This window comes from Antrostomus carolinensis, unplaced genomic scaffold (genome assembly GCF_000700745.2).
Source record: "Antrostomus carolinensis isolate BGI_N321 unplaced genomic scaffold, ASM70074v2 scaffold28714, whole genome shotgun sequence".
In the NCBI taxonomy this organism is placed as follows: domain Eukaryota; kingdom Metazoa; phylum Chordata; class Aves; order Caprimulgiformes; family Caprimulgidae; genus Antrostomus; species Antrostomus carolinensis.
In genome coordinates this window covers 1-15,897 of record NW_010309186.1, presented here as the reverse complement: position 1 = coordinate 15,897, position 15,897 = coordinate 1, and the positions used below count along the sequence as shown (strand labels likewise).

Below are 15,897 nucleotides of genomic sequence, written 5' to 3'. Positions count from 1 at the left end.
TATATCATATTTCAAAATAAAGTGATAAAGTATCTACACGAACATTACAATAAAGAAACTTACTTGTATCATGTAAGGCAAAAATCAAACAGCTATCTGGGATATTAAAAACACTTTCTGGAAAACTTATTAAAACTCACACCTTTGCAAAATTAAAGATTTTTTTCCTTTGGATTTCCCACTTGCTACCTTCCAGCTTAAGAATTTGGTGTTTACACAATGAAGAGTTGGCAAGAAGAATTGCAAGACAAAATTGAACCACACCTCTTCTTAGATGTACACATCTGGTTTGGGCTGACAGCTCTACATGCTTGTGTTTGGATGTCTGGAACCAACTGCTGCCATTTGTGCAGTCTGTTTATTTTACACCTTCATCTACTTCAGCTTATTCTTCACTTAGACCTTAAGCACATTTCCCCTGATGGCCTGTGAGAATCTTTCTGCATGTCTCCTTTTCTTTTAAAATGCGTCAGTGACTGTGGATCAGAAATTCTTCCTTCAGAAAATCTTAGTTCACTGTAGTATGCTTGGGGTCCAGAGGAGTAAAGAGTGTTCTATTTAATGTTTCAGTTAGGCAGAGAAATAGGAGTACTGCTGAAACAAGATTAAAAAAAAAAGGAAGAAAAAAAGAAAAAGGTGTGTCACAATATCTTCCAAGATATATCAATCATCTCCCAAGACAATAGTATCTCCCAAGGAAAAAAAAAAACAACAAAAAAATAGGGTCACTTCTGGGAGATGTAGGAGGAACAGAAGAAAGCCATCAGGACTTTACAAGGAGACAACATAGGACTGGGCTGCTACCTATCTCCTGTATATCTACATGGACATTCCGTTTTTCAACTAAAATCCCGAGTCAAAAATATTTTGGGTTCTCATATTTTTTATCAAGCACATCAGGTCAACATTAAGACAAGTTTTTTTGACTTTTCTCTGCAAAGAAAATAGGCTACACAACAGTTTGCTGCAATTTTGTATGCTATTTAAACATCACACATTGTAACATTCCAGCTTGTTTATAAGAGAAAAGAGCAGTTAACAAGTTTTCTGCATGCAAGAGCAATGACAATTGCCTAGTATCTGGAAACATGGGAATGTATGAGGATATCGGCAATTAACACTTCCCAAGGCATTTTTTTTTCTTGGAGGATTTTTCTTTAATCTCCATGACAAAGTCTTTCCTGTGCTCCAAGAACAAACTCTCTTCCAGAGCCCCAGTATACATTTCAGCAAATTCTGCAGGCTGAATAAAGACATTCCAGTGGTTGAAGTCTGTCAATGCAAAGCTCATTAGTGGTAACTAAACAACAAATATAAAATAATTATTGTAAATAGATGTACTATCATTTGAAAAAAACCCGATAGAACAAATGAAAAATTCAGGGGCAAATTAAGAAAGTGAAACTTCTGGGGAATAATGAGAATACCTTTCAAAGAGATGACATTTTAAACAAGAATGCTGATATACTGAATCACAAATGACCTTTCAAGGGGAAAAAAAAAAAAAAATATTTCCAGGGAAAAGTTTTCAAGAGAAGAAATTTTTTTCTGCATTTATTTAATGAAACAAAAATGTTGGTTTGCCTTTATCCTTTTAAAAACTGAAAAATTAATCCCTCTGCTCAAGGGAAAAACAACCAAAACCAAAAACCCCCCAAAACCTAAAGGCAGTGTCTAGAATATCTAGCAGTGAGTCTACTGTTATAACTTCAGACATGTATTTCTCATTTTCATCACGTTAAAAAAAAAAAGAAAAAAGGAAAAAAAAAGGTGGGTCACAATATTTAGGTCTGGTTGTCTGATTCTAGAAACATGTTTGGCTGGGCCATATTACATCTATCACAGTTGAATGTCCCTTCCTCCTGCTACAGCTCTGAAAAAGTGGCATCTATCAGAATTGCAGAGAAGGAAATGAGAAGCTTCAAATATATTCTTTCTAAATATTGGGAAGCTTTGATCTGCAAGAGCTTCCCAGCCCTGGCAGGTCATGAATGAGATAGGAGGTCCAAGTTATCAAGAGGCCACAGCTGCGGCAAAAGCTGGCACTGTGTACGGCTGCCACTATGCAATGTGCCCTCCAGCTGCATGCTGAGGTGGTTGTAGGAAACTGCAGTCATTGTTTCTGCCAGGTTCCTGAATCCCTTAAACAAACTATGATGCAAAGGCTCCAAGACTGGATATTCCCAGAACTACCACAGTAGTCCAGAAACAGGCTTGTAACTTGGACCAGCTGATGAATTAGGAACAGGCGTGGGGTAGCAAGTAAGCCCATATTCACTGGAGCCATGAATACAATTCTCCTCCATACGCTGAAATACACCGAGCCTTTAAAAAAGTGCCTCTGTCAGACTTCTCTGTGTCGGAACTGCAATAGAGAGGATCACTTAAGTTAAGGGGCCAAGTAATGACAGTTGTCAAAGTGAGGTTTTATGACAGATTGAAAAAAAAATCTTTTTAAAAACTTACAATTTTATTACTCAGTCTACCCCTTCACACCTTTACTTTGACAAAATACAAGGAACTCGGTGATTGTCATAATCAATGTAGTAATCTCCTTTTAATTCAGTTTTCCTACCACCTTTATATCTTGTTATTGCTGTTTTTCCCTTCCTTTCCCTCTTTGGCTCCTCATAGATCTTTTAGAAGTCACACAGTCCTTAACAAGCCTACCTGTAGAATCAATAACCCCACACGTGCCAAGTGCATCTCTAGATGCTTCTCATAACAAAGAAGTCACCGTCACACTATTTTTTAAAAAAATTATAATAAAAATAAAGAAAAACAGAATAAAAGATTTTGACACATTGTAGACAGTAAACAACTTCAGGATAAAACGTCCTGCTAGCATTATGAAGATGGTACAGAGAGAAAAAGCAAAGCACTGCTGTCTAGCTTGATGTTTGGAGCTGGATTCAGTAAGAATTGCTGCAGATACCCAGCAGCACTTTGGGGAATATGGGACAACTGCTAAGCTGCACACAGTACAAAACCACTATCTGATTTCACTATCACTACCTTTAAAGTAAAATTATTTGTTCTACCTTCTTTCCAAGGCATCACACTAAGCACTGGGTCATTCCATGCTTGCTTGAGAATTTTGGCAAATAGCAGTTAATAAGCCTGGAGGATATAAAAACATTTTAATGAAATCATTTACTTAGACGGGGAAGGAGAATCTGTAACATTGTAATTATATGTAAAGCAATGCTTTCATGATCCACTATACAGCTGAATCCTTAATAAATTAATTTCCCCCATGACACCAAAAAGCATTGTTTTCTTATTTGAATTTGGGATATAAGGAAGAAAAACATCTTTGGTGGTTACAACCAAGCTTTGTGTTTTCAAACTAGAGCACACTTCCCTTATTTTCAGTCTGCATCAGGCATGACAGAGATGGCTTATTACGGTGCTATAGCTTAAGGGATGGAGGGCGTTATTTTTCCCAGAAGTACACAGTCTACATTTGCAGTAAAGATGATGCCTCAATCACATCTGCCCATCAGAGAAACTTAGGAACACAAATCCCAACCCTTTTATTTGCATTTCTGTCTGTAAAACATCACCTACTAAATCTAAACAGCCAGGCATATCTGCTTCCAAACAAAACACAAATCAAAACCTTTTGTTTTTTCAGCATGAGCAACTACTATCAGCAAAGGTATGCTTCACATCCGTTGTGTTACTTCGTAATGACAGGGAGCTCTGGCACATGAACAGAAAAATGCAGAAAAGTCAAAACTCAAACAAATTTAGTAAAGCATATAATGGAATGTGCTATGTTTAAGAATTCTTTATGCAAATACTGTAGTCCCTTAAATAGCAGTTCTTCACAGGAGTGAACTGCTAAATACTGTAACTTCATTATGTGTTTTAGTGATATGCTTTGCTTCTGAAATCCAAGGACTCCAGGTGAACAAAATTTATGTGCAGTCTGTTGTTGGGTTTGAAGTGAATTAATTCAATAATATTTCAGAAATATTTTATACTGGAAAATAGTGTCTAGTCACAGAAAACACAACTTATTAGTACAGGTATTTTATACATCATTGTCTAAATGTAATAGTATCAGTGTCTCCCTTGTTCTTCAGTTATATTAAAAACAACATTCAACATAAAAGTTGTCTTACAATTGAACTTACAAACTACATACAGTCTTCTGCATCAAGTAAAAAAAAAAAATCTTTTCCATACTATTGTTTTCTTAAGAGTCAGCACAGAAAAACTTCAGAACTTCTGCAAGCTGCACATTACTTTATCCTACTGCACACCTGAGAAGAAGCATGGAAACAAGAACTGCTGCAAGGTAAAGGGTTTAAACCCGCATGCAGAGTGTACAGATCCTTGAGGGGAACACAGATTAGTAAAATCTCACTACCCAGAAAGCATTCAGTTGTATTTGTTTTCCGACAAAAAGATCAGTATAAGTGTTGTGTGTAGTAACGGAAAGTCTAGATAGAACAAGTACGAAGCTCAAACTGCTATTATAATATGAACAATTAACCTGCTTTAAATTAATTAGAAATTTAAAACATCCGTTGCTCAACAGTGCTTATTTACAAGGTTGTTATTCAAACCATTAAAATTAAGTTTATTTCACAAATCAATCTGTTTTTACGGAGTGGGTCTTATCCTGTAGGTCTTAATCCTATAAACACCGCTATTCTTGTCAACACACTGCTGTGTTAAGAACACACTATCTTTCATATTGGGACTAATTTTATACTGGTTTTTTTTCTGTTCAATTCTAACGAGAGGCATTACTCACTTCATGGCTTTGTTAGCTTCAGCAAATTAAGTATGATATTTTTGGTTAAAACATAGCCTTAATTCTGAAACCTAATACGTAGCTAAAAAAAGTTCCTAAGGAAGAAACATGGTGATGCAGACCTGCTATCTAGAAAACTCTCAACAGTTTTTGAGGACTCAGCAAACAAATAATAGGACAATTACCATCTTTCATGCTGTTATATTTAGCTAACAATTATGTCACGTTCTTCAGCATCAAGTATTTCCCATGTTTCTGCAGCTTATGAAAACAAGAAGCCATGGGATTATAAGAAAGGCTCAGTTTATATGTTTTAAAGAGACTTTGTTATCAAGAACATTAGCAACTAGAAGATCTCCAAATCGTGAGCATTATCAATTTCAATAATATCTTCAGGTTCCATCTTTGCTTCATGATGCCCCTCCTGTAGATCATCCAGGGAAGCCAGAGCCTCATTTGTATCACTAGCAAAAGTCTCACGAGATGCATCATCATATTCTTGCAGGTTAAGCCCTTTAATGGCTTTTTTCATCTTCTTTCCTAGAACTTGTATTCTCCTCTTCTTAGCAGCTTTTTTGTTTTCATATTCCTTCTGGTTTTCCAAATAGAATATTTCCTTGGAAGACAAAAAAAAAAAAAAATTAAAAAAAATGGCATATTCTTTTATTAGTGTTTCCTAAATAAAACAAAGAAGTAAAAATATTTTTTTTATTACAAATACTGTTCAATAATAAACTAAGATACATATTATTGATAATAGAAGTATGAGGATAGACTGCACTTAAAGAAAATACCCCATAAATAATTTTATTACATAATTTCTCAGAGATCTCAAAATGTATGTAAATAAGTATCACTAAATTTTAATTTCAGGTTTGCTGATGATACAAAACTGGGAGGAATGGGTTGTAGACCAGAAGGTTGTACTGCCGCACAGGGGGATCTGTAGAGAAAACAGGAACAAAGGTTCTAAGACAACTTCAGAAAAACCTTCCTCCACAATTGAAACTGAGCCCAGGTTTCATGATCTTTACTGTCAAACACCCGTGAACCCCATTAACATCTTCTCTACTGCAAAATATGAAAATTACAAGTTTCCTCCATTTTCAAGGGGAAGAATATCATGTAGCAGAGCTAAATGCTGCTACATGCCCTTCCTTCCTTGCTTATTTTTAAAAAAACATAAATTGCATACAGAAAACATTAAAGATGTTTTCCCCCCAAAAGCTGCAAGTCAAGTGCTAAGCATATGAAAATCTGAGAGCTGTATACATGACAACCTCCATGATGATAGGACTACACATATTCTTCCTGCAGGTTTGTATGACAAATGATGTCTCATACCATCAACCAAGTTTGTTGAGTGAAAACTGCTGTCTCATTAAACACTTGCCAGTATCAGCAAGAGAAGAGTGAGACACAGAGTTTACAAGGGCATGGAAAGGGGGTAGAAAGGCAATCTTCTGGAATAGTGGCAGAAGGGCAATTTTTTTTTAAAATGGGATATGATCAAACTTGCAACTTTTGGTGACCACTGTAAGCTATGAAAGGTTGTATGTGCTTGTTTTTCTTTTTTTAAACACGAGACAGAATCACAATTCATGTTGATTTGCTTCTGAATTCCCCGATCAGATGGTTAAGCTGTAGTCACCCACAAGCAAAATAAATGAGTTTTTCTTTCAACAAAAACTTTATTAAAGTGGCAAATACCATTAAAAAACACAAGTTGTTTTAAATGAGTGAAGAAAATACCATCTCAGTCCATTTCATACTCTAAAAGGAAAAGCAGTAAGATTTACAAGCTGACAAAACTAATTTGGTGAGCATCACAGATGAGGCCAGTGGGAAATTCAGATTAGGTTCAGACCAGTATCTGACTTAATGGGAAATACTGCCTGCTGCTACAGCTGGAGCTATATAGAACAAAGATATTCCATTAAGAGAACACCATTAAATCCATGCATAATGATGCAGAGCTCCATAGGGAGAAATACCACTGCAGATAACACTGCTGTAAGGTATATACAAACTAAGGAAAATCCAATGCTTATCTCTTCAGACTCTACAGTCTCATCATCCTCAACAGGTTTTTTGTGTTTGGCAATACATAAAAGGTGTTCTCTCTGCCTAGTCTGAATGGCAATTCACCAATTTTTTTGTGTTTTTTTTTTTTTTCTTTTATTTTGAATGTAAAAACCTAGTTTCTTTGGAATATAGAGTTCCACTTGCTCGAATTTATGAGACAGATTCAATCATAACACTTCTAGCAGAAAAAAGCAAAACTGACTTTGGACAACCATCTGCATTCTTGACAATTTTACCTTAATTTGCTCTTCTTTGATGCTAGGTGTGTTCTTCAGCAGGTTCAAATAAACGCCCCCTGGTGTTCTTCTCCTAGTGCCATTCTTAATAGGAAAAAGTAAATTAGTAATAGCAAGCTTAATAAGTAAGTGCTGATGTAAAAACAGTATCTAAAGACAACACTTTGTATTGAGACAGAATTAAAAAAAAAATCAAGTTCTCTTGTGTTAGATATTACATAAACCCTGACTATGTTTTATTTGAACTAGCCATAAGAAGGCCAACAATCAGCTTGCTACATTTGGACAGGTAAACTTGAGGTTGCAAAAAATTTGCTTTTAAACATAATACCAAAAGGTTCATCTACATACTAAATCTGATTTTGGTAGTGAAGAAACAAAATGTGAACAGTATTCTAACTAATCTCACAACTATCTGCAATAATGTATATACTAGGTTGGCTATGTATTCAGAACATTCCTAACACTTAAGTCCAGTAAAGTGTCAAAAATGAATCCTATAAAATTATGCAGATCTCTCTTTTTTTTTTTTTTTTTCCAATTGTGCTCAGCAATTCTACAACTTATCTGCAGGATTTGCCATTTCTGCCTAAGGCATACGAAAAACAACATGTACTTTAAAGTTTCTCCCTCCAAGATACTACATCCTTCAACAGATTTCAGTGCAACAGCAGTGGTGCAATAGGCCATATACTGAAGCAGCTTTGAAAACCTCTGTTAACTATAAGCACTAATTATCATACCCTTATTCAATTACCATTCATAGCATATAAAGTTGAAATGTTACTCCAGTGCTCTGATACTATTAATGTATTAAATGTGACACTCTTCTGCTAAATATCAAAGTAAAACACAATCCAAAAGTTCCAAGCACAGAGAAGGTCAACTTTTAACCATCTTCTTAAAACAGCAGACGCCACATACTTTTATCATGCTATCAGTGCAAAATCACAACCAAGAAAAACAGTATTATCTACCTTTTAAATGGCATACTCTGATCTGCAGCCAAAGGAACCTGTGCCACAAGGAATTGTGTCCCTTCATCTCCTTGGCAAACACTTCTTTAAGTACTTTCATCTTTTGAGACAATAGATTGCTTCTAAGACAAGCTGCTAACTGGAAGGTTGTTGCTTTTTTGGGAGGGGGGGTGGGAGGTAGTTATGGTTTTTTGTTGTTGTTTTTTTATCTTTTTTTTTTCCTCCTCTCTACTTCCAATGATGGAACCTAAAATATGTAAATTGTAAACAAATGCCTGAAAGTACCTACTAGTTCCTTCCCACTTTTTTTTTCTTCTGAACTTTTTTGGCTCATTATTTGATAAAGACAAAAACATACAGAGAAATTAATAACCTAGCCATTAAGTATAGTATTTTTACCACGATTTGTAACAGAAATCAGTGCTCAGTTTTGTTCTACTGATAAGCAAGCCAATGGTTCTCTAATAAAGCTAAGAGATTCTCCTTTGACAGTTACTCTTCAAATGTGCCACTGGAAATGCTCACTACTGAGTAGTTGAACTCTGATGTCATGCTGATTAACCCAGTAGATACGTAAGTGCTGTCAAACAGCCACTGGACTTACTGAAGCAACGTGCTCTGGCAACATGCCAAAGGCTCCAGCTTTTACTCAAGCTTCAGAATCCTTCACTCTTAAGTCTGCCAGGGAAAAATCCCAAGGGGAGGCAGAGCAACAGAAAGTATTACCACAGCAAATCAGATACTAATCTCAGTATGAAAAGTTAGGCAATTTACAGGTTCATTCATCTCACTGTTTACTCAAATCCCACTGGAAGGTTACATTAATATTTATTAAGCAAGTTTCAGGGTGAGGGTAGGGCACGGAACTCTAGGAGAACCTGTCCAACATGAAAACTGTGCATTAGTACTACGTAAATATTCTACAAATGGTACGTGTGCCCCCCACCACAAACCCACAATATCCCATTTTTCTTACCACTATGAACAGTCCGCCGTTTTGTTCCACTTCAGCTGTTTCCATAAGCAGTTCAATAGCTTTTCTTTTCCCAATTATTTTCACTACTCGGGCGATTAAATCTTTCTTTGGCTCACAAAGCCTGAGAGGAGGAGAAAAAAAAGGCACACTTATTGACAATATAATTTCTGGAGTAAAACTGACCATGCATCTTCCATAACGGATAATTTATTCTGTGGGACATAAACCTGCTAAAATTAAAGAATCTATACACTTAAACGTGTTTCAATGACTTACTGAAACAGATTTAAAAATATGGAGCTTCTAAGAGACAGTTTTTTCTAAAGTATGCCTTTTAAAAATTAGTTTCAATGAAAACGCATTGAGTATTTTTCTTCTATTGATGCATAAAAGATTAAACCAAATAAGAAAGTGCAAAGACACGCATAAATCTCTGAAATTGAAGTATAAAAGTCTGCTGTCCATTTAACACCTTTTACAGTTAAATCGATTAACTGGAGACAACAGAAAGTATAAAAGTTCCCCTGTATCGTGTGCCATTCAGACAAACCTACATAACAAAAAAGAAATCAGTCTGTTGACTAATCTATGATAATCTATAAAATGCAAACAGGAGGAAAAAATTAGAATATTACTGAGTTAAATTGCATTCTTTTGTCAGCAACTATGTCCTCATACAGAAATCTTCATTGTCAATCTGCATGAAGGGAGAGGCTCATATAGCATCAATTCACTGTGCCAAAGTACACGCTCCCATCAGAAAACATTGTAAACCCACTTGTCCAGAGAAAAAGTTCATATGATAAATTATCATTTTTTAATGGCAAAGCTTTTCATTAAGCACAGCCCCAAACACTACAGCTCAGAGGTTTTACACTTTGGGGATGTCTCAGGTTCAAGTCCTGGACAAGCCGCACCCAGCCCCCCCATTTCCTCCCAGTCAGGCTTATTTCAGTCTCCAGTACAGTCAGCTGTTGAGATCCCCCTGTCACTGAAGAAATACAGATGGATTCTGTCCCTTTAAAGTCTGATGGCATCAGGGTGCATTGGGGACCAGTGTCCACTAGAGCCTTATACTCCTGTGGGTATAAGCCTTATACTCCTGCCAGGCACACGGATCCACACAGTCCTGTAAACTCGGTTGTCCCTCTCCCCCGCCTGGCAGGAGGCAGGGCCCCTTTAATGCTGGGTATCATATTTGCCGTCGGTGAATGGGTTAGGGTGACATCTGTGGGCTTCCGTTCATCATGGTCGGTCTCTTCTTGTGAACATGAATCAAACGTTCTTCTCATGGGACTGGGCGTAAATTTGATCTTTCTATTCTGTTTGAGGAATGGGTTTCTGGAAATCAGAGCAATTCTCCTGGAAGGTTCTCTAGTTGTATTTAGTTTCCCTTGCAACTCATGTACTCATTTTTCTATGACCAGGGTAGATTTCCCATCCCATTTTCTCATGTCTTCTCCATGGTCATGCAAGTAAAACCACAATGTCCCCCTTGGTGTATACCATCTCCTTTGCACAGGAGGATGCTCGGTTCTAGTGGCTGAGACACTGGTCTATACAGGTAGAGAGCATAATTGGGACACTTTTTCAGTCAGTTTCTCCACAGCCAAAAGAAGGCAGGGAGAGAGGCTTTCCTCATATTGCTGGAGTCGGACAGCCAGTTCATCCCTCTTTGTCCTTCCATTCCACTGCTGCCAAATAGCTGGCATATGAGGTGGGTGCGCTCCGTATGAGCTTCCGCCACATGGGTACCGTGCATCGGACTTCATCTGGGTCTGTAGGTAATTGTGCATTGTCTGGATCACCATAAATCAGTTCTCACACAGCCAGTTCCCTCAAAAGCTGGATACCTTTATCCATGGTCATCCCATTTGCCTACCCCTGGCTGCAATACAGTATCATCCTTGACAGGATACCTTTCCCTCACGGCTGACAGAAGACATCTCCAGAGGCTGAGGGTTTGTGGTTTCTTTCCAATCGCTTTATCAATTCCACTTTCTCTGGCAAGGGATCCCAGCTGCCTGGCTTCCCTGTCCTCCAGTTCCAGGCTACTGGCTCCATTATTCCAGCACTGGAGCAACCAAGTAATAATCCACTTGCCTACGTGACAGCTGTAATCTTTTCGTGTATCTCACAGCCCACTCACGGACAAAGATCGGGTGATCACCTCAGGTTCTATCTCTTCCTCCTGTTCTCGTGATACACCTGGTTTGTCTTCATCTACTGCAGAGTAAATGGTTTTCTTTTTATACTTTCTTTTCTGTATGGGCACCCACCGACCAAGCCCGGCCCGATCCCAGGTAACGATCCCAGAGGAGCGACAACCCCGAACTGAAACTGCACTCCCGGCCCGAGCGAAAGCCAGAGGGAGAGAAAAGAGGAAGAGCCCCTCACTAATACACTGGACATGACGTGATATGATATGGAATATCCATCCCACTGGCATATCCAAATGTCAGCTTAGCTTATTAATTTAAATATTCCTCGCCCCCCTTAGATCTTGTGCTTGCAGACTAACAGAACACAAAGTCCTTCACTTCCAGCGACAGAAATGCAAACACTGGGATGTTATCATTGTCTCTCTAATAACAAGTCCCAGGCTGAAAGCAAAAACTCAGCACTATTCTAGCTACTGAAAATAAACTCAGGCCTGTTCCAACTAAAAACCAGGACAGGGGACCAGCAGACCACCATCATTACCAAAATTTCTTGAAGACCACTGTCTAGCCTATTTGCTTCAAGTGTGTCCTGGTCACCACAAAGTGACATTACTATGCTATGAAGTTGCATACATTATAATAACTGCATAATAGAAGGTTTCTGACCACAGATGTGAACAACTATTTAAAACAACCAGGCTAGCTTCAACTGCTTCAATGGTATGACTGAAGCCATCTGAAATTAAATGTTAAAGCTCACATTTTAGTGACAATTGTCCTAATCATGAAAAGGATTACCCAAACCACTTAACTGTACACTCCGTGTTTAATCTCTCTGAATTCAATGCATTTTAAGGCACCAGAAGATAAATGCTTTCCTAAATATTTACAGGATTGAGTTCTAAGTTGTGAATGATTGTAAGAGATGGAAAGGTTTCTCAGAGATGCAGAGAACTTCAAGATAAACAGGACTCCTTAGAGAGCTGGTTTAACAGACCTTCTGTTAGCAGCAGTGGCAGCTTAATCAGTCAAATCCCCCATCTAGTGTTCATTCTAGTCCTGCACAATCCTCCTGTATGCGTGCTTTACCATGCAGCTGTGCAGTGCAACAGGAACTAAACAAGGTAGAGGGCAAAAAAGGCACAAGGTAATCACAAAAAATCTTTTAAGTTCAGTGCGTGCTCTAGCACAACAAAAGGTTATGAATCGGGGCACAGATGGCACAGCACAGATCAAACAACAGTGCTGCGATGTGTATAACCACAATCCTTACAGTGGGTATACATATACATACATATATATTGGTTACTACAGATGCAGTACAGCACCATCACTACTATAAACAACTAGAAAAAATGAGGCTTCAGCCCTATTTTAATGAAGCTCAATATAACAAAGAAAAGTTTGTTACAAGACACGTTCAGAGTTTTCAAATTCATAAATGAGAAGCTATCTAGAACTGGTAACACTATTAATCATTGTCTAACTGTTGTATTTCAGCATCTGGCAATCCTAAGGATCACATGTAAGAAAGACAGTCGTCAATAAACCCAGGTTTTAGCTAAATGTCAAGCTAACCATCAGTATATCTAACTCTTTTTCCCTGTTTAACACCATTTTCTGCCCCTGCACCACTGAAAAAGGATAGTGGTAGTTTAAGCCAAGCTGAGTAAGAATGACTGCAGTCAGGTACTCTCCACCACACCATCACTCCAGTACTGCCAATGCCAGCTCAAATAAAAACGTGCAGCAGATTGGTTTAGGATATAAAACTGCCTGCAAACTAATCTTTAAAAAAGCAACAGGCTTTTGGAAAAATAAGTTTTCTGACTCAGTTCAGTGTACAATAACTGTGCAAAGAACTGGATGGTGGTAAGTGTGCATACAAGTGAGCCTGGTAAGCCCAACTCTGGCTTCCATAAATTCGGACAGAGCTGCAGCGCAGTCTCACAACACAGAGAGAGGCAAGGCTTACTTCAGTGCTGGTGTCTAACCTTGGCACAGCCCTTGGTAACAACATTTCCTTCAGATAAGCATGCTCCACGTAAAGCATACATGTATTTCAGAAGCTGTGCTCTCCAAAACACTACACAGTCTATGTCATCTACAGTTTCAAGATTTATAACTTAGTCAGATTTTCATGGTGACCACAGCAGGCGTTCACTGGTATCCAACTCCAAACACGCATCTTTACTCATGGGGTGCTGCCTAAAAAAGCCACTGCTAAATCTGTATCACAAGAAACAGTATTTTTCCTTGCCACTGCTCTCAAATAACAAACCATTTCGATCTTAAAGCAAGCAAACAAATAAATAATTAGAGAGTATTACTGGATGCTTCTACAAAAAAACAGACATAATACTGCATTTTAATCCCAGGATTTTGGATATACACATAAAGTCCTCATGTTTTTTGTAATCTAATATGACATCTCACATATTTAGCAGTAACAAAGCTTCTTCCCCTCCCCTCTTCTTTTCCATCAACAGATTACCAGTACTTAAGGAAGTGAAGATAAACTGTTAGCAAACTCACCGATAAGCAATTTCATCTGCCACTTTTTCCTCTGAATCGTCCTCTGTTATCTCATACCTTCCTTTATATTTCATTTCTTGTCTTTCACCCAGTCTATCTTTTACAGGTCGCTTCCGCTTGAGAAAGCCTTGCCCATTTTCTTCTTCTGCTGGCAATGTTTTGTTGTCATCATGCATGTATTCATCCAGTTCTTTATCTAAAGTCTCTGCCTCCTTTTGCTGAGCTTCCTTCATCAGCTTTTTAGCCAATAAATAATTGTAAGTCTCAGACTGCCTGCTTCTGTCAATACTACCATCCATGCCTAGGATGCCAAGTTCAGTTGCCACCGCATCCTGATTCTGCTCCTGTAGCACCACGCCCCAAATATTGTTGACCTTCTTGCCACCTAGAGCAGTTTGTTTTTGGTGGCACTGGCTAAGCTGAAAAGGTTCAGATTTAGCAGGAGGAAAGTTGAAACATTTCTGTCGTTTTCGTTTCCACAAAGAGCTGTCATCATCAGATTCAGAAAAGCTTTCGTCACTGGAAGCCACACTTTTGGTTGTCCGATAAGGAACGCTTGGTGCCCGTGGGGAAACGCTGCTCTGGAATGGTCTGCCTGAATCACTGCCGTCACATGATTTCTGAAACAAAAAAAGTACATGTCCATTAATTTAATTACTCTTGCAAATTAAAAGAGTTATCAAATCACACCAAAGATATGATTAGCTAGTAAACTTAATTCTGACTCATGACTGTTTGGGCAGTCCTCTATAAGCATCTTTTGGACTATGACAGGAGTATCCTCTGAAACTTCTGTATTCTGAATGCTTGTATATGAAAGACAGCATGGCTGCTATAGAAAACACATATATCTGGAGTTGCTAATCTACTTAATGTAATCTTTGTGAATGAAATTAAAATTATTATGAGACTGGAAAAGCTATTAAAATTCTCAAATCAGACAAAGACATAACAAGTACAGCAGTTCTAAAAAAGATTTTTTTTTTAAAAACAAACCCTAGCAACTTACCAGAAGTACTTTTAACAGCATAGAAATTAATATTCTCTGTGGAGGCTCTGGAGTCAAGACTAGCAATCTGCAACCGCAATAGCATTCCCAGAGATACAAGTGAAAAGGAAAAACTACCAAAATCCCCAAAACCAAACCCACAAAACTTGGATGCTGCTCAGATTTTGAGAAGCTACCAGTGTACTGGGATTCCAGTTCAATCAGGACATCACATCACCACCTGGGGACAGTAGCACCTTACAGAAGAACTGGGGTTTTCTTCCTTTAAACCAACAAGATACCACAAACTCACTATGGCTTCTTATTAATTAGGACAAAAACCCTAAAGGTGTCAACACACTTGACATACTGTTTCCCCATACAGCTAACAGATAAACTAAAATATGAAAGCCAAATCTTCTCAAATCTGCATAACCTGCAGAAGCACCATAGGTAACATAATTCAGAATTTTTATTTCCAATTGCTGTAAACTTTTGGCCATGCTGTCAGTGCTAATCTTCCGTAAGCATTTTCTACTCATAATTCTCATTTTTCCCAAACTGTTTTCCTATCATAAAGTTATATGCTACGCTGTGATCTTTAAAAATAAGATCTCTTCCTTCAGTTTCAGATGAAATAAAAATTCTTCCTTTTACCTTACTGCTCTCACTAACATTAAGGCACATTTCTTCTTCCTTCTATTAGCAAACAGAAAACAGAAGTCTTCAACTTATCATGTTATGAAACACAAACCTGTAATTTAAAATGTATTCCATAATAAAAAACACTAACAACTTCATAAATTACAAAAAGTCTACATCTGTAGTAATTTGTTTTGTACTATACATCCCATAATATTGCAAATAAATCACAATAATTAAAAGAAATAAAACCCCTTACACTTACAGTGTCATACACTTATTTTGAAGTCTTTTCTAATCCACATACCAACATAAATTCCTCCTAAACTTCATAACACACTCTAACGTGAAAACAATAGGAGTCGCTTGTAAAAGCACCAACATCTCTTCAGCAATCCATGGATGCAAAAGAGTTGTACAACCAAGGAAAGCATTAATGGCCACTCATTGCTCTCATGTGTTTTTACAACGCTTGCTTCTATTGTTCCTGAAGCGACCAACGGTACCGGCGAGCACCCTCCCTCGCTC

At 37.8% G+C, this 15,897-nt stretch overlaps 2 protein-coding genes across 2 annotated transcripts; both read right to left on the bottom strand.

Moving 5' to 3' along the window:
* Positions 1-1,016: 1,016 nt before the first annotated feature.
* On the bottom strand, positions 1,017-4,707 carry SPMIP10 (sperm microtubule inner protein 10). The gene is given in 5 exon segments (XM_029084507.1): positions 1,017-1,183; positions 1,186-1,300; positions 3,016-3,074; positions 3,077-3,120; positions 4,619-4,707. Coding segments are annotated over 5 exon segments (474 nt in total).
* Positions 4,708-4,992: 285 nt separating this feature from the next.
* PHAX (phosphorylated adaptor for RNA export) lies at positions 4,993-14,359 on the bottom strand (the record flags this gene model as incomplete). Its single annotated transcript, XM_029084508.1, has 4 exons — positions 4,993-5,384; positions 7,090-7,173; positions 9,043-9,163; positions 13,740-14,359. Coding segments are annotated over 4 exons (1,095 nt in total), but the record flags the coding sequence as incomplete, so codon positions are not given.
* Positions 14,360-15,897: the final 1,538 nt, after the last annotated feature.